Source organism: Heterodontus francisci, chromosome 11 (assembly GCF_036365525.1).
Source record: "Heterodontus francisci isolate sHetFra1 chromosome 11, sHetFra1.hap1, whole genome shotgun sequence".
Classification (NCBI taxonomy): Eukaryota; Metazoa; Chordata; class Chondrichthyes; order Heterodontiformes; family Heterodontidae; genus Heterodontus; species Heterodontus francisci.
This window is the reverse complement of record NC_090381.1, coordinates 34,557,740-34,577,381: the sequence shown is the minus strand read 5'-3', so window position 1 is coordinate 34,577,381 and position 19,642 is coordinate 34,557,740. Positions and strand designations below refer to the sequence as shown.

Sequence of the window (19,642 nt, the reverse complement as noted above, 5' to 3'; positions counted from 1 at the left end):
AACCACGGATGGTGGGTCCTCCCCTTAGAATTTTTCTTTATAATAGGAATATACTTATTCTGAGTATTCTGAAATATCCCCTTAAATGTCTGCCACTGCTTCTCTATTTATCTCTCTCCTAGCCTAGTAACCCAGTTCACTTCAGCTAGCTCAGCTTTCATGCCCACATAGTTGCCCTTATTTAAGTTTATAATATTAGTCTTAGACCCACTCTTCTGTCTTTCAAACTTGATGTAAAATTCAATCATATTGTGGTTGCTGCTACTTAGAGGCGCCTTTACACTGAGGTCATTAATTAATCCTGTCACATTACACAATACCAAGTCTAATATAACCTGTTCTCTGGTTGGTTCCAGAACGTGCTGCTCTAAGAAACTATCTCAAAAGCATTCTATGAACTCCTCATCCAGGCTACTATTGCCAATCTGATTGTTCCAGTTTATATGTAGGTTAAAATCACCCATGATTATTGCCGTCCCTTTATCACAAGCACCCATTATTTCTTCTTGTATACTTCGTCCTACATTGTGATTACTGTTCGGGGGCCTGTAGACCACTCCCACTAGTGACTTCTTTCCTCTACTGTTCCCTATCTCTACCCAAACTGACTCTACATCCTGATCTCCTAAACCAAGGTCATCTCTAATAATTACACCAATGCCATCCTTGATTAACAATGCTACCCTTCCACCTTTACCTAGCATCCTATTCTTCTTGAATGTCATATATCCCTCAATATTCAGGACCCTATCTTTGTCATCCTGCAGCCACATCTCCATAATGGCTATCAGATCATATTTATTTACTTCAATGTGCCCCATCAGTTCATCTACTTTGTTATGAATTCTACGTGCATACAGATACAGAGCTTTCAGTTTTGTCTTTTTGTTATCTTTGTAACATCTTGTCTTGACTTTTGGTGAGTTCTTAGGTTTTTTCGCTCTGCCCCTTCCTGCCATTCTCTGACCTTCATTTCCCATATTACTATTCTGCTCTCCTGCCTTGACTCTACCCCTTGATTTGTTACATCTACCAAGGCTTGATCCCTCACCCCTTATTTAGTTTAAAGCCCTCTCTACTTCGCTAGTTATACAGTTGACTAGAACACTGGTCCCAGCACAGTTCAGTTGCAGACCGTCCCAGCGGCACAGCCCACACTTTCCCCAGTACTGGTGCCAGTGCCCGACAAACCGAATCCCACTTCTCCCACAGCAGTCTTTGAGCCACGTCGTCATTTCATTAAACTTATGTGCCCTCTGCCAATTGGCACGTGGCTCAGGGAAGAATCCAGAAATTATTACTCGAGGTTCTGCTCTTCAATTTGGTGCCTAGCTCCTCATACTGTCCAAGCAGAACCTCTTTCTTCGTCTTACCTATGTCATTGGTACCTACATGGACTACGAAAACTGGATCTTCCCCCCTCCCAATCCATGTTTCTGTCCAGCCTTGTGCAGATGTCCCAAACCCTGGCACCGAACAAGCAACGCAGCTTTCTGGACTCACGCTCTCGGCTGCACAGAACAGTGTCAATCCCCCTCACTATACTATCCCCTAATACCACTACATTCCTTTTTGCTGCCTCCCACTTGAATGGTTTCCTGTACCACAGTGCCATGGCCAGTCTTCTCATCACCTTGAAGACCTCGCTTTCGTCCACACAGGTTGAGAGCACCTCAAACCTGTTTGACATTTGCAAAGTCTGAGGCTCCTCCACTACTGTCTACTTGGTCCCTTACCAGCCTGACTCACGGTCACATCCTCCTGTCCCACACTGCAGACCAAAACAGATGACCGTGTTCTAAGAGGTGTGACTGTCATCTGGAACAAAGTGTCAAGGATTTCTCCCCCTCTCTTATGTTGCACAGTATTTGCAGTTTGGCTTCCAGATCTATAATCCTGTTTGATGTTTGTCCTGGATTGCCTTGGTATCCAGGAGCTCCCACATACCTCAGCTGCAACATTACACCTGTCCTGCCAGTGTTACTTGTGCGATTAGTTAATTTACTTTAATTACTTCCTGGATTAACTTTGAATAATTCCTATGTATAGTAGAATTTACTGTGCTTATTATATGCTAGTACCACCTTCAACTAAAGTTATACTTTTCTTGATTATACAGATATGTAAACCTTCCTACTGGTAATAAACCTTACCAATGCTAATAAAGCTTTGCCAATACTATTACTCCGATTAGTAAACCTTATGAATACTGATAAACCCTAATAATATTTAATACAGCGTATGTATTAAGTTGTCCTAATTGGAACTAATACACTCCCTGCTGGTCTCTCTCTCTCTGTACTATAAATTATAAAATCCGCCTTAGTTGTTGTTTATATATTAATGAATCGATCAAGTCTTATTTCCTATTTGATTGATTTAGGTTAAATTAAAAGCCCCGGCTGGCTTTCTGTTTTCCTGCCCACTCTGTTGATTGTGACGTCACTTTGATGTCACTTTTCAATTTTTTTTCCCCTTCTCTGTTCCTGCCCCGCTCTCTCTCTCCGGCCTCAGAGCTTTTAAATCTCCGCTCTGCTCCCGCCACACTCTCTCTCTCTCTCTCTCTCTCTCTGGCCTCTGAGCTTTTGGCGCTTTTAAAAATCTCTGCTTTGCTCCCACCATTCTCTCTCTCACTAAGGCAATGCACGAAGGTGAATCATTCAGTTTTGTGTGTTTTATTGGGAGTGTTGTTAAATAAAGTTGTTATGGAACAGTTTTTTGTGGTGCCTTTAATTTCAGGCTTTTGGAAAAGAGAACACCCAGATGGTCCGTAGCAGAGGGATGGAAAGATGGTGAATTGTGTATCGCATGGATGAGATTTTTAGGGAACTGGACTTTGAGTATCCATTCACAGATAGCCTGTCTGGACAAAGGAGTCTCGACTGTCTTCTCCCTTCCTCCTCCTCTTCCTGCTTCTCCTCCTTTTCCTCCTCCTGCCTAGGTGCCTGGTGTAGGCCTGGTGGCAAGGGCTGTGCCCTCATGAGAGTGAGTTTGTGGAGGGTGCAGCAGACCAGCACAAATTTGGAGACACGATCCAATGAGTATTGTAGGGCTCCCCGGAGTGGTCCAAGCAGCAGAACCGTTCTTTAAGAATGCAGATGGTAGCATGGTTCTCACTGTAGGTCACTGTCCACTTGTGGCCGGATGGCGGAAGGAAGTCATCAACCAGATGTAGAATCAGCCATCCTCGTCACCAAACAGCCAGCCTCTGGTTCATTGGGGTGGCTCAAATATAGCAGGTAAGGCTGACTGCCACAGGATGAAACCATCGTGACCTCTGCCAGGATAGCGGACATTTACTGGAATGATATGCATGGTCGCACAACAACTGGACATGGTAGAACCTATGGTTGCTGTACATCCTCCTGTTGAGATGTAGTGCTTGCAGAGCCACATGTGTGCAGTCGATGGCTCCTGCTATCCTGGCAAAGGCACATGCCCGCTCCTCCTGCTTCTCTCTGGTAAGAGAGAAGACTGAACTCCCCAGTCCTGTTGTACAGGGCCTCTGTCACCCCCGTGATGTAGTGATGCACAGCGAACTGTGATATGTTGGTAATGTCATCAGCCCCCGCCTGGAAGGAACCACTGGCACAGAGATTGTGGGTCACGGCGAGCTTCATGTTGACCGGCAGTGCCGTCTTCACGCTGCAGTGCGGCTATAGGTCCGGCTATAAGAGGCAGCACAGTTCAGTGACCACCTCTTTGATGAAAAGTAGCTGCCTCAGACACTGCCTCTGACTGAGGTGGAGGTAGGAGAAGTGCTCCCTGAAGACCCTAAGTGGGTTTGACCTTCTACTGAGTGCCCTCCTCCTGCTCCCTCTGCACACTGCGTCCCCTCTCTGCTGCCTGTGTGCCATGTCCCAGTCATGCTGCAGCCCAAGAGGGAATCTAACCTTCGTTAGGGAAAGGAGTTTTTCTGTTAACAAGCCTTCAAATTCCTCTGGCCTCCTTGGAAAAATCCAGCACCACTCCCTTCTGACTCCAACAACTTCTTCAAACTCCTTCAACAACACTGAATACAGTACTTCCACTCACTCTGCAGCAGCAAAAGAAAATCAAAAGCACCTCACCTGAAAGTCCCACGCTGATTCCTTTAAATAGAGATAGTTGGCGAGTCCCTCATGTAGTGAGTGTTTAAAAACTGGAGTTAACAGAACCTGGGAGGTCCAAAATGGAAGGCCAGGCACCAAATCGGCATTAAATGCTGTTTGATGTTACAATCTGCCCATTCTGCAGGCTTCCAGTGCATGCATGGCACACCCATGATAGCGCCCTTACAAGCGTGGCGCGTCACATGGGCTGTGCTGGAAGTGGTTGGAAACAGTTCATTCACCACTCTATGATCTCTGGACCTCAATAGCATGGGCACCACCGGTACTTACAGAGCCAAATTTTGCAGCCCAGGACATCCCTCAACCAATAGCACTGAAACCAGATTCATTGATCCTTTATTTCATTATTGTTTGAGAGATCTTGATTGGTGAACATTTAGCAGTGTTGGCTTATTTAGCACTTCCAAGTAATTTATTGTATAAGAAACATTTTGATATATCCTAAAATGTAATGAAGCACTGGATAAATGTGGATTAATTTGTTCCTTCCTTCTCTCAAAGACTTGGATAAATATCTGGTTGTGAATTAAGTTGATGAATAAGTACAGATGGAGATGATCTATCTTTCCTGAGCAGCTGGGGCTATGACAAAAAGGTGACTAGTCGAGGATAAATGATGTAAGATAAGATAGATATTCTGGTGCTTTCTTTGATTTATTTTTACAGAACCTTTTGGTGGGAGGCTGGATTGGACAAAGGCAATGGCAGAGGGAATATGCACAGTGTACATGGTCTGTGGAAGTAATGAGATTGCTGGGCCAAATTGCCTTTTCTCATTTCATATAAATTCATGTTATTGAGCTCCTTCAAATCAGGACAACGTATGTATGGAGGTTACTACAGTAACCATTCAAGCTGCCCTCAGTCTGCATATCTCATTGTTCATTGATTGTAAATGGCTGAACCATTTGGCCTGACACTGCAAGTGACCTGTTTACCCCATTTTCTATGGGTTTCCGTGGCTCTTCTGTCAAAGTTATAGAAATGCGTAGGAGAGCCCTTGCCGGAAGTCACCACCACAAAGAACCTAAGGCACATCTGTCACACCTCAGGCATCACATTTCAAACATTTTGGGTTGAATTTTATGCAGGCGACAGGGGTCTCAACGTCGGAGGAAACTGATCCAAGATCCCCGCATTGCCTCATCTATGGGAAGCCTGCCTAATTTAGTGCCAATCAGGCACTTAACTGGACAGCCACGGGCCTTCTATAGGATTTAGGTCCCCGTCGCTGGAAGGTCCGGCCTTGCAGAGCTGTCGGCCATTCAGAGGCTGGCAGCTGCAACGTAACCACGGAGGAGGTGACTGCTGCTGTAGCTGCAGCAACCAGACACCGAGGAGTGGCGTTGGAACCAGGCTTAAGGTAGGTTAAGATGGGAGGGGTCTCGCAGGGTGGGGGAGGGGGGGTCGGCAGCAAGGGCGGGGGGGGTGGTGGCTGGCCCTCAGCAGGCCTCTCCCCTTCCTGATGCCGGGTTCCACATTCAGGCACTAAGTGCCTTCAAACGAGGATCCCCCTACAGCACCCTCCCCTCCCCCCCCCACCACCACCTCCCCTGGAGCTGGGAAGCAGTTTGCTCAGTTTTTAGTGCTGCGCTTTCCATGCGGTGACAGGGCTGCCTGTCGCACGGGTAATTGTGGCTGCAGTGGGAAGAGGTCCTTAAATGGGGATTAATTACCCAGTTAAGGGCCTCAACTGGCAGTGGGGCGGGAAGACCGTTCACAGGCCTGCCCGGCAAGGACTAAATTTCGGCAGTGACACCCGATTTTATGCTCTCCCTGCCTCCAAATCCGCCGCGGGGGGAGAGCATAAATTTCCACCCTTTGTGACACTTAAAAGCTAGTAAAAAAGTTAACCATTTCTTTGCTGGATTGTTCCGACCCAGTGGCAGAAATGTACAAGCAACCGCTAATTGGTCTAAGGATTATTAATGCCATTATACCCCCCAGAATTTGCTTATTTGGTGATCGTAAAGGGCCAAGATAGGCAAACCATAACTCCAACTTCGCAGCTCAACATCACAACTGTGTTTCACACCCCAAACTACTTATCATCCATCCCACGGGAGATCTGCTCGGAGTAATGAAAAAATATATGCTAACTCTCACAGTTTTTATCTCATTTCACCAGCACTGTAATGGGCAATGCAATATTAGTTAGTGAGTGAGAATTGATCAGATACATTCATTGGGGTTTTCTTTAAGTGAGGATCAGAGACTCAAGGAGTGAAATTCACCACAGGCAGTACTGTAAAGCGAAGAATAGCGAATCGGCAGATCATTTTACACTCTGCCTGATTCATTATCGCCTGTCCTGCATTACTACCCAAAACAAATTTCACCCCCACAATGCCACAACTAGCAGTCCAGTCTGCCTATATACCACTTGTCTCTGACCCGTTGGGCAACACTCCTTATTGATGATATCACTGGACAATAATTTCTTTGCATCACTGCAAGTGAACACCACATCATGGGAAAGATTGTCCTCAGGGCTCTTGGAGCTTCTTACGCTGTTTCTCCGGGAGTGAACTGACCTCCTGCCGGAGAACCCCTAGAGAAATTCTGGCCATGGATCCATATCCCCACCTGCCTTGAACCATCAATTGTAAAACTTAATGCACAGGGACAAGGGAGGGCATATGCTTTTTTTTATATTAAAGGTGGCTATACAAGTGAGCCACGTTCTGCCTTAGAGATGTCAGCAAAGTTGTGTTTTCCTTCTTTGGATGCCATCTTGTGCACAGCAAGATCCCACAAACAGCCATAAGATGACTGCCCAGTTGAACTGTCCAAGGTAAAAGAGATCACTAAACAAGGTGCAGGGAATTCTGTGAGGGAAGGGGAGTGGTCAGAAGTCATAGTCTACAGTGGAATCAATAACATTGGTAGGGAAAGGGTTTGGAGTCCGACAGGCAGAGTTTTACGCATTCAAAAAAAGATTAAAGAACAGGACCGTAAAGGTGATAATCTCTGGATTACTCCCAGTGCTATGGACTAGTGAATACAGAAACAGAAAGGTAGAGCAGAGGAATATGTGGCTGGAGAAGTAGTGCAGGAGGGAGGGCATCAGATTCCTGGGGTATTGGGACCTGTTCTGAGGCAGGAGGAACCTGTACAAGCCAGCTGCATTGTACCTGAACAGGCTGGGACCAATGTCCTCATGGGCAGTTAACCAGTGCTGTGGTTATTTAGCAGGGGGATGGGAAGATGGGCGTAGCAACAGATAGAAGAGACAAGGTGTATTGAAAACTAGGAGGGATAAACAGCAACAAAATAAAAGAACAGTAAAGAAAAGAAAGACTTGCATTTATATAGCGCTTTCACGACCACTGGATGTCTCAAAGTGCTTTACAGCCAATGAAGTTCTTTTTGAAGTGTAGTCACTGTTGTAATATAGGAAATGGGGCAGACAATTTGCACACAGTAAGCTCCCACAAACAGCAACATGATAATCTGGTTTTGTATTGTAGATTGAGGGATAAATGTTGGCCAGGACACCGGGGATAACTTCCATGCTGTTCTTCGAAATAGCATCATGAGATCTTCTACATTCACCTGAGAGGGCAGACAGGGCCTCAGTTTAACGGCTCATCCAAAAGATGGCTCCTCCAACAGTGCAGCACTCCCTCAGTACTGCACTGGAGGGTCAACTTGCTTTTTGTAGTGTAGAAAGAGTAGGAATTAGATGGAGGAAAAAAAACAAAGCTGACCAGCATGGTTTTGAAATGCTGAGGAGTGTTACAAATAAGGTTGATGAGCTGCAGGCATAATTGTCAGATGAGGTCATGATATAGTGGCCATATCAAAGACCTGGCTTAAACATGGGCAGGAATGGGAACCAACCATTCCTGGCTGCAATGTATTCAAGATGGCTGGGGAAGGAAAAAAGAAAGGATTGGGAATGGCAATATTGATCAAGGGCAATGTTAAAGTTCTATAGAGGGACAATATACTAGAGGGTTCAAACACAGAATCTATTTGGTTAGAATTAAGGAACAGTAAAGGATCTGCTAAATTGCTATGTATTTACCATAGACCCCCAAACAGTGAGGAGATAGAAGAAAAACTCTGTTGGAAAATTTCAGAGAAATGTAACAATAATAGAGCAATACTAGTGCGAGACTTCAATTACCTTAATGTTGACTAAAAAGAAAACAGTGTAAAGGGCAAGGGAAATGAAGAATTCCTAAAATGTGCACTTTCTTAATCAGTATGTTTCTAGCTCAATGAGGAAGGAAGCAGTGCTTGATGTAGCTTTGGGGTATGAAGAGGATAGGTGGAATGTGTTTCACTGGGAGAATATCTGGGTATTAGTAATCATAATAATATAATTAGGTTTAAAGTAGCAACGGAAAGGGACAAAGAAAAATCAACTGTGAAAATACCCAACTGGAAGAGAGCCAGTGACCTGAGAAGGGATCTAGCACAGGTGGACTGGAAACAAAGATTGGTCAAGAAAACAGGCCTTCAAGTTGGAGATAATTTGGGTACAAACCAAGCATCTGCCTATGAGGAGGAAAGATGGGGCATCCAAAGCTCTCTGGATAACAAAGGAAATAGAGGTTAAAATAAAACAGAAAAATGAGGTTTATGACAAGTGTCAGGTACAGAATACAAGTGAAAACCAGGTTGCATCAGAGCATATGGGGGAAATTGAAAAAGTATATAAAGACAAAGAGAAAGTATGAGAAAATATTAGCTGGTAAATAAAAAGGGAACACAAAAAGTTTTATAAACATATAAAAAGTAAAAGGACAGTTAGAGGAATGATGGGGGCATTTAGGGACAAACAAGGAAATCCTCTTGTGGAGGCAGAGGGCATAACTGAAGTACTCAATGAGTACTTTGCATCTGTCTTCACAAAAACAGAGGATGAAGGTAATGCTGAAGTAAAGGAGGAGGGAGTAGAAATATTCAATAGGAAGAAATAGATAGAAAGGAGGTGCAAAAGGGGTTGACATGACACAAATTTAAGAAACCACCTGGTCAGATGGGATGTATGCTCGGTTGCTGAGAGAAGCGAGAATGGAGATAACAGAACCTCTGACCATAATCTTGTAATCCTGCTTGGATATGGCAGTGATGCCAGAGAACTGAAGGATTGCAAATATTACATCCTTATTCCAAAAAAAAGGGGAGAGGGATAAACCTGGTAACTACAGGCCAATTTAGGAGGCATTGTCAAGGACAAAATTAATTCTCATTTGGAGAAGCATGCATTATTAATAAGGGACAGCGAACATGGATTTTTTAAAGGCAAAACGAGTTTGACTAACCTGATTGAATTCTTCGATGAAGTAACAGAGAGGGTTGATAAAGGTAGAGCATTAGATGTATATATAGACTTTCAAAAGCCATTTGATCAAGTATCATATAACAGACTTATTTGGAAAATAGAAGCAGATAGGTATATAGGAACTGTGATAACTGTGGGTATGTAATTGGTTATGGGATAGGAAGCAGAGAGTAGTAGTGAATGGTTATTTTTCTGAGAAGTAGACAGTGTGCTTCCCCAGGGGTTGTTATGAGGACTATTGCTTTTCTTGATAGATAAAAATAAACTGAACTTATAAAGGAGTGCAATTTCGAAGTTTGCAGATGATACAAAAGTTGGTAATACAGTAAGTAGTGAGGAGGATAGTAGCAGACTTCAGGAGGACAGATAGACTGGCAAAATGGGTATACACTTGACAGATGGAATTCAATAAGGTTATGTGTGAAATGATGCACTTTGGAGGGACAACGTGGAGAGGCAGTATAATCTAAATGGTACTATTGTAAGGGGGATGCAAGAACAGAGGAACCTGGGGGTACATGTTCACTAATCTTTGAGGGTCGCAGTGTAAGTTGATAAAGCAGTTAGGAAAGCATATGAGATACTTAGCTTTGTAAATAGGTCCATTGAATACAAAAACAAAGTCATCATGCTAAACCTTTACAAGTCACTGGTTCGGCCTCAGCTGGAGCATTGCGTACAATTCTGGGTGGCAAACTTAAGAAAGGATGTCAAGGCCTTGAATAGGGTACAGAGGAGGTTTAGCAGGGACTTCAGTAATGTGGAGATATTGGAGAAGATGGGATTGCTCTCCTTAGAGCAAAGAAGGTTAAGCTGAGACCTAATTGAAGTATTCAAAATTATGAGGGGCTTTGATAGGGCATAAAGTCAGAGGGATGGATTTTCAATCTAGGGTTGGATAATTTCCAGGTCCCGACCCCGCGCCCTGTCTGCATTGCTCACGTGACACTATCTTCATATGCAGATGCTCTAATTGGGCTGGAGGTGAGCTCAGCACCCAGATAGTGGTGCCAAGCTCTGCCAGGAGATGGGAGCTGCCACCTGAGCATGATCCTCAAAGGCAGACGCAGCCATGGTGGGGCCTGCCGCTGCCTTACAGAGTAGAGGAGGCAGAACTTCAGAGGGCCAGCAGCCTCATGGCACAGAGAAGTGGTCAACTGATCAATTAAAAGGTACTGACAAAACCCCTTTGTGCCAAAACATTTTAATCAGCGAAAACATTGCTTGATGGCTGCCCACATTGCACCTGACAACGTGCACCAGACTGTTTGGGTTTGGCGATCGATGATTTGAAAAGCGCCTTCTGGCAACACACCACCATCACTGCCCCCACCCCACCCCCACCACCAGCCCAGTAACAGGCTCCTCAAGGAACCTAATATCCAGTTAATTGGATGCAAGCAGGTTCCCAGCTGCCCCCTGCCCTCGCTTTGGAAATAGCAGTGTTTCTGGGAGAGATCGGAATATTGACATGCCATCCAGGAGCACTGTTTTCAAAGCACACCCACTCCTGTTCTCACCCCCATGGGCAATTGAAAATCCCGGCTATAGAATCACTTAAGGCACAGATGGCGGCCATTTGGCCCATTGAGATTATGCCCGCTCTTTGTAGAGCAATCCAGTTAGTCCCATTCCCCTGCTCTATCCTCATAGCACTGCAAGTTTATTTCCTTCAAGCGCTCATCCAAATTCCGCTTCCACCACCCTCATAGGTAGTGAGTTCCAGGTCATTACCACTCACTGTGTAAAAAAGATCTTCCTCACATTCCCCCTGCATCGCTTATCCAAAACCTTAGTAGGGATAAATTGTTTCCTCTGGCAAGTGGGTCAGTAACCAGATGTCATAGATTTCAAATAATTGGTAGAAGAACTAGAATGGAAATGGGGAGAAATTTCTTCAACTGAAGATTAATATCTGGAATACACTACCGGAAAGAGTGATAGAAACAGAATCCATCGGAACTTTCCGAAGGAATTGGACAGGTACTTGAACACGACTAATATGCAGGGTTATGGAGGAAAAAGCTGGGACTAAATGGGACAGTTCTTCCAAACAGCCAGCACAGGCATGATGGGTCAAATGGCCTCCTTCTCTAACTCTGATAGTGTTGGATTGAGGGAGAAATGCTGGCTGGAATGGCAAGAGAGCCAAGAGAACTTGCTGCTCTTCTTTCAGCTGTTTCCTTTGAAACAGCATGCTGGTGTGTACAGGCAGCCTAATATATGCAGAACAAATCTTGGAGGAACTGGAACACCCCATCATTATGGCCTGGTTCACCTGGCGTTGTGTATCTGATAATACTTCCCAGAGTGAGCGGGGCAAAAACACAGCCAATAAATAGCTCGAGCAGTTTAATTATGTGCTTCTTAAAAGTGAGGTCGGTACCTATGGCTGTTACAATGTAAATATTACAGTGCATTTTTAAAAACGTTGTTTTACTTACTGTAAAATCTTGTTTATACCAGCAACAATGAAAAATTAGTGAGTAACTTTTACACCAATACACTACATTTTACACCATGATTGAACAACTCTTGGTAAATTTTGTCACGCTGTATCACGATACACTTGAGAAAGGGGCAGCCCTCCTTTAAGACAGATGAATAATAACAAGCAACAACAGAGCAAAATTAGATTCAAAGAATAGATCAAAGCTGACATATCAGAGCTTGGATACAACAAAAACCCTTGACACTGAAGTGAAGGAGAAAGAAGATTTCTTACCTGGTGCTGAGAGTGTGAGTTTCTATCCAGCGCTCGCTGTGGGCAAAAAATCATCACGTTAGATTTCCAGAAATAATAAAGTATTCAACTGACAAACTTCCTTCAAAATAATTGACAATGGAGGGGATATTGAGCAATTACATTTTCCACAATTACATTTAGGCTGACAGTCTGCGCTGTGCTTGCTTAGAACTTAATAAAGAGAGTTGCTTGTCCACACTATATTGATTTGATGGTCCCCATTATGCAAACAGTTCCACTAGCTGGTGAAACACCAAGTTGAATATTGAAGATTGTTTTACCCTGCAGCAACAAAGAGGAGGAAAATTAAGCTATTTGTATGTAAAAAGCTCGTAAAGAAAGAACATGTCTTTATAAATAATGGGAAATTGTTCTTGCTCCTGAGCTGAGTACTTGGGTACTGTACATGGAGCACCAGAGGGAGAAGACACATTGTGATCAACAGAATCTAATGTGGTCAAGTACAGCAACTGGAAAATCTGTTCCGCCCCTCCCCTCCACCATATCTCTCAAATATCCCAAAATATTTTACATGCACTGAATTACCTTAAAGTAAAATTGCTGTTGTTATTTGGGAAAAAGCTGCAACCATTTGTGTACAGTAATAAGATAAACTTAGCAACTTCTGGTTGAGGGAAGATCTCCCCGCTCTTCTTCAAATAGTATCATGGGATCTTTAACAACCACATGGACTTGGTTTAGCATCGCATCCAAAAGACAGCATGTCTGGCACTGCAGTACTCCCTGCATTCAGTTAACAACCTCTGTTTTATGCTCAAGGCCTGGAATGAAGCTTAAACCCACAGTCTTCTGATTGAGAGAGGAGAACGGTGCCAACTGAGCCAAACTGATACTCAGAAGTTTCATCTAGCTTCTAAGGTGAGTCCTGTTGAAACTGCTTTAATTGTGAACAATCAGTCGAAGCAAAATAACAGGGAAAAGCAAAACATACAATTAGGCAATTCAGACAACACTCATCGAACAACTAGCAGCTGTTTCCAGTTAATGACTGGAGTTGAGTAGACCCAGACTTGTCAGGGTCATTAGTAAACAGATGGGTTAAGCTGACTAAGTAAGAGAAGGAAAATCAGTTTTATCTGGTCATGCCTGACTTGCCATTATTTAAGGCTGAGGAAGTAATTTTACAGCTAATGAGTAAACCTGGCCTGAAATTATAGAGTCATAGAGTCGTACAGCATAGAAACAGACCCTTCGGCCCACCGCATCCATGCCGACCATAATGCCTATCTATACTAATCCCACCTGCCCGCATTAATTCCATATCCCTCTATGCCTTGCTCATTCAAGTACCTGTCCAAATGCCTCTTAAATGTTACTACTGTTCCTGCCTCCGCCACCTCCTCTGGCAGCTCATTCCAGATACCCACTATTATTTGCATAAAAAATTTACCCCTTTGATCCCCTTTAAACCTCCTCCCTCTCACCTTAAATCTATGCTCTATAGTTTTAGTCACCCCTACCATGGGAAACAAACTCTGGCTATCTACCCTATCTATGCCTGTTATAATTTTATATACCTCTATCATGTCCCCTCTCAGCCTCCTTCGCTCCAGGGAAAACAGACCCAGCCTATCCAATCTCTCTTTATAACTCAAGCCCTCCAAACCAGGCAACATCTTTGTGAATCTTTTCTGCACCCTCTCTAGCTTAATCACATCTTTCCTGAAATAAAAACAAGAAATGCTGGAACCACTCAGCAGGTCTGGCAGCATCTGTGAAAAGAGAAGCAGAGTTAACGTTTCGGGTCAGTGACACTTCTTCGGAACTGACAAATATTAGAAAAGTCACAGGTTATAAGCAAGTGAGGTGGGGGTGGGGCAAGAGATAACAAAGGAGGTCTAGATTGGACCAGGCCACACAGCTGACCAAAAGGTCACGGAGCAAAGGCAAACAATATGTTAATCGTGTGTTGAAAGACAAAGCATTAGTACAGATTAGGTGTTAATATACTGAATATTGAACAGCAGCAAGTGCAAACCTGAAAAAAACAGTGGGTAAGCACTGTGGGTGTACCTTATTCCCATGGACTGCAGTGGTTCAAGAAGGCAGCCTGCCGGACTGAACATTTAGTTCAATAATTTCAGAGCATGACAGCCCCCCCATTTTGCTTTCATTTTTAGTCATTTTTTCTTCCTTTTTTTACATTCTTTTTTACATTTTTTACAATTTTTTTTTGCATTTATTTCATTTCATCTTTGTCTGTTCAGTTTGCTTACCCACTGTTTTTGTCAGGTTTGCACTTGTTGCTGTTCAATATTCACTGTATTAACACCTAATCTGTACTAATGCTTTGTCTTTCAACACACCATTAACATATTGTTTGCCTTTGCTAGTCACACTAGTCACAGCCTGCATCCTGAGAATGATCTATTTATTCCTACTCTCTGATTTCGGTCCATTACCAATTTTAATCCATGCCAGTATATTACCCCCAATCCCATGTGCTCTAATTTTGCTTGCTAACCTCTTGTGTGGGACATTATCAAAAGCCTTCTAAAAATCCAAATACACCACATCCACTGGTTCCCCCTTATCTATTCTGCTAGTTACATCCTCAAAAAACTCCAACAGGTTTGTCAAACATGATTTCCCTTTCATAAATCCATGTTGACTCTGCCCAATCCTACCATTATTTTCTAAGTGTCCAGTCATCACATCCTTTATATTAGATTATTTTATTTCCCTACCACTGATGTCAGGCTAACAGGTCTGCAGTTCTCTGTTTTCTCTCTCCCTCCTTTCTTAAATAGTGGGGTTACATTTGCTACCTTCCAATCTGTAGCAACCGTTCCAGAATCTATAGAATTTTGGAAGATGACCACCACTGCATCCATTATCTCTACAGTCATCTCTTTCAACACTATTGGTGTAGATCATGAGGTCCAGGTGATTTACCGATGTCCAGTCTCAATAATTTCTCCAGTACTACATTTTTACAAATACTAATTTCCTTCAGTTCCCCATTCTCACTAGTTACTTGGTTCTCTAATATTTCTAGGAAGTTTTTTGAATCTTCCTGCGTGAACACAGACACAAAGGCCGGGACTTTATGCTGGCGACGGGGGTCTCAACGTCTGGAAAAAGCGATGCCGAGATCCCCATATTACCTCTTCTGGGGAAGGCCCACTGAATCTAGTGACAATTAGGCATTTAAGTGGACAATGGTAGGCCTTCCTCAATCTGGAATACTTATATTCATTACTGTCAGAGTGCCCAGTAATAAATATGAGTTTCCAGATTGAGGCAGCCCTGCCCAACTCTATCACAACCGACTCAGAGGAAGGGAAAGCAAATGCAGTGCCAGAAGGTTGATTGGGAAGGCGGCTGGTGATATCTCTTCTCTCCCTAGGGTTGCAATCAACGAGACTAATTGTCATCTTGGACAAAATTGATTCACTGCTAGTATATCCTCAGCCCCAATGGAAATCCCGAGGTGCAAGTCAAGAGCAGGAGGCCTTGAGTCAGGTGGGAATTCTGGTGGGAATGCTGGGCCTGTGCTCAGAATCTTGTTGGCTGCCTATTTCTGACCAGGTACCAGGGCCAGTCCAATCAATTCATTCCTTGATTTGTTGTCTCTTCCTGACCATAACCCAGGTTCAGAGATTCCATTGATCCCCACTTCCATGCCTTTGCAGATCTATACATTGGGTTCATCCCAGTATCCAGCCCACCGAGCAGTGGGGAAACCAGCGCCAAGAGAATGACCATTGCTATGTGTCTTTTCCTGGCCCATCCTCCCAATATCATGGACCATGTTTGGAGTGGACCAAAGTTGCACCCATGGCAGGCAGCAAGATTCTGAGCAGAGGCCTGGCATTCCCAGGTCCCCCAAGAATTCCCACCTGCTTCAAAACCTCCAGCACCTGACCTGCACCCCAGGACTTCCTTTGGGGCTGGGGAAATATTTAGCAGTAAAAAAGCTTTGTCTAAGATGAAATTTAAAAAAAAATCAAAGGTAAATTCAATGTCAGCAAAGGAAGAAATGAGGATACCAGTCCAGTAAAGCTTCAGCCTGGTAAGCTTTCCCCAACAGCTCCAATTCTCTTCCCTCCTCTTTTGAAAGCTCCAACTCCTGCTCAGGTCCAGTTTTCTGGACTGCTTGAAAATTGTGGGCATCAAAGTCTAACCCAGTCTTGTTCAAGCCTGTTATTTATGCATGAGGAGTTTCCAGCATGAATGATTAGCAAACTACAGAAGGGAAATCCTTGCTGAATTTTTTTGCCCTTCCCAGCCCAGAACAGCTGAGGCTGGTAACTGATCATCAGCTAATTTAACACAGACTGGGGATCAAATTTTTGTCTTCCCAGTCTTTCTGGCTCAGTTCCACATCAGTGCCTTTACCAACTGAGCCTGGTAAGAAAGAAAGAAAAAACTTGCTTTTATATAGCACCTTTCATGACCTCAGAACATACAAAAAGCACTTGACAGTGAATTGCATACATTTTAAAGTGTAGTCACATTTGTAATGTAGGAAACGCGACAGCCAATTTGCACACAGCAAGTTCCCACAAATAGCAATGAAATAAATGGCAAAAACATTGGTTTTAGGTATTGGTTGGGAAAAAGATGTTGGCCATGACTCCAGAGAGAACTCCCTTGTTCCCCTTTAAAACAGCAGTGTGATCCTTTAAGTCCCTTAAAGAGAGAAGATGGGACCTCAGCTTAATGCCTCATCTGAAAGACGGTAGGATTTAATCATTTACTTTAGGATTTATTTTCATCTGTTGGAGCACTGCTAGTTACAGTGAGGAGTTGAGGCAGAATTTTTCAGAGTTTTTGTTCTTGGCCAAGACAAAGCTTTTCTCAATTTTATTATTGTTTTCCCCCTTCAGTAAATCATTATTTTTCTAGATCTGACATTGTCAGCAAGTATTTTTTATGATCTTGCAATCCACTCCCTTCTATTCCTTGTCTCTATAGTGCTGTGAATGGCAATGGTTTCCATACAAGTTGAGGCACCTTTGGTATGCAAGCCTTACAATTTATTTTATCTTTACTTCAATCGATATTCATTGCTTCTATTGCCTTAAATTGTTCTGTGCACTATCATGAGGGAATTGGCTGTAAGTGTTCTGGCTGCTGTATATTGTAATAGATAGTGCTCCCGTCTTGCCATATAGTCAGTCTGCATCTGGAGTACAGCGAGAGATTGTTTATCCAAAAACCATGTACAGATGAATTTCAAGGAACTCCCGCCACATCTCCCCGCTATAGAAAACAAAGTACCCTTTGAGTTCGAGGATTTTATGGTTTTGCACCATGTGAATTTGCTCTGAAAAGAGCAGTTGTTTCCTTGAAAAAGGAAGTTCTTAGAAGAACTGGCAGGTCTCAACATTTCAGGCAGCACACTCTGCCTGTCATCTGGAGGAGTAACTGGAATGGGTGGAAGGAAAGTGGGTGGGATCTTACTGCTGATAGGTCATTACATGTTCCTATTCTTGCTGCTATTGTGTTCCGTAATAGGTCAATACATGCTAATGTTCCAATGATTGGTCTGCCATTGTGTCCTGTGCTAAGTCGACACATACTATTCTTCTTGTCAGGGTATGTTGGCTGCAGAGCAGGTAGTGATGTGAGTAGGGGTAGCCAGATATCGCGGTCACTGTCTTGTGGGACTGTGTGCTGTTGAGATATCTCCATAGCCTCCCTGACAAGTCTTGTATGCCAGTGCGTAATGGATGAAATGAGTTTGGAATTGGACCATTCTATGCAATGGTTATAAAGGTGAGCATTCTTGATGTTGGCTGACTTGTCCCATTCACTGTGTCTGAAGCAGGCTTGGTGTTCCTTGAGACTGGTATGTAGGCTACAGCCTATTTCTTCAATGTAGAGTCAGTAGTCGCATGGAATGCTGTAAATTCCTGGTTTGTTGTGAGATGGTTTCTTGTCTTTGTGGGCATGAAGGATGGAGTGGAGCTTCTTGGATGATTTATGTTGGACTTCTATGTCTGATCTGACCTGATATGCATTGCAGTCTGTGCGAGGTGATGTCGATGTATGAGAGACTGAATCGTGTCTTGGTTGAGATAACTGTTGCAATAAAAGTTACAGATGGATGTGTGTTGATCTTATGGGAAAGAAATTCCCATATGGGCGGCACAGTGGCGCAGTGGTTAGCACTGCAGCCTCACAGCTCCAGGGACCCGGTTCGATTCCGGGTACTGCCTGTGTGGAGTTTGCAAGTTCTCCCTGTGTCTGCGTGGGTTTTCTCCGGGTGCTCCGGTTTCCTCCCACAAGCCAAAAGACTTGCAGGTTGACAGGTAAATTGGCCATTATAAATTGTCACTAGTATAGGTAGGTGGTAGGGAAATATAGGGACAGGTGGGGATGTTTGGTAGGAATATAGGATTAGTATAAATGGGTGGTTGATGTTCGGCACAGACTCGGTGGGCCGAAGGGCCTGTTTCAGTGCTGTATCTCTAATCTAATCTAAATCCATCGCATTGAAGTGTAAATGTGATATGGCGCAGTTCTTGTAGGCTAATCTATCTTGTACTTTTTTAATGCTAATGAAGTAGGCTCTTCTGATGAGGGTGTTGGAGACCGATTGAAGAGTGGAGGGATGATGAAAAGAATTGTAGTTCATGAATCTATCAGTATGCGTGGGCTTGCGGTGTACTTGATCTGCTAGTACGCCGTTATGAGACCTGATAATGAGAACTTCAAGGAATGGTATGTAAAGTTGTTGTTCTATCTCCATGGTAAAAATAATGTTCCGATGTTGGTTATTAAGATGTTGTAGAAAACTATGAACATTTTGCCTACTCCCTTCAGACTTGTGTACAGCACTGAACATACAGAGCTGAGAGAAAAGAGATTAGAAATTGGTATGTATTGCACCTGTTTCCGGGGTAAATCAGGTACAAAGCAGAATAATTTAGCCGTGGGATGGCCTGTACCCAGTCTGCCCAGGCATTGGTCCCACTGCTAAAATTCATGAGGCATTTTGCTTAGGCATTCAGGTAAGAATCTAATTCCACAGAGTGACCTTGGAGAGGGATGGAGTCAGTGGTGAGGATGTGGAGTTTGTAGCAAGGGCTGAAGATGAGGGCTTCGGTCTTCCCAATATTTAACTGCACAAAGTTACAGCTCATCCAGAACTGGATGTTTGACAAACAGTTTTGCAGCACAGAGACAGTGCAAAGCTTGAGGAATGGTACAGCTCTGAAATAAAACCTGATGACAGGTCAAAGACCTGAAACAGTTGCTCTCTCTACAGATGCTGCTAGACCTGCTGAGTATTTCCAGCATTTTTGTTTTTATTTCAGATTTTCAGCACCCGCAATATTTTACTTTTGTGTTGTTGTAGGGCTCTGGATGCCATTGGTGTACATGAGAAAGCTGACTTCATATCCATAGATGATGTCACCAAGGGGCATCATGTAGATGAGGAAGTGGAGGAGACCATGGATTGATCCTTTCAGGATCTTGGAAACAATGGTGAGAAGTTGGGAATGTAAACCATTG

The 19,642-nt window shown here is 43.6% G+C and overlaps 1 protein-coding gene across 3 annotated transcripts in view; it reads right to left on the bottom strand.

Annotated features, from left to right (window-relative positions):
* The window catches only part of LOC137375197 (rho guanine nucleotide exchange factor 4-like), a 578,050-nt gene that overhangs the window by 481,394 nt on the left and 77,014 nt on the right, over positions 1–19,642 (bottom strand). For all 3 annotated transcript variants that reach the window (XM_068041983.1, XM_068041984.1, XM_068041986.1), the window contains exon 2: positions 12,134–12,169. In XM_068041983.1, coding sequence (XP_067898084.1) covers positions 12,134–12,169 — 36 coding nt within the window. The remainder of the gene's footprint in view (positions 1–12,133; positions 12,170–19,642) is intronic.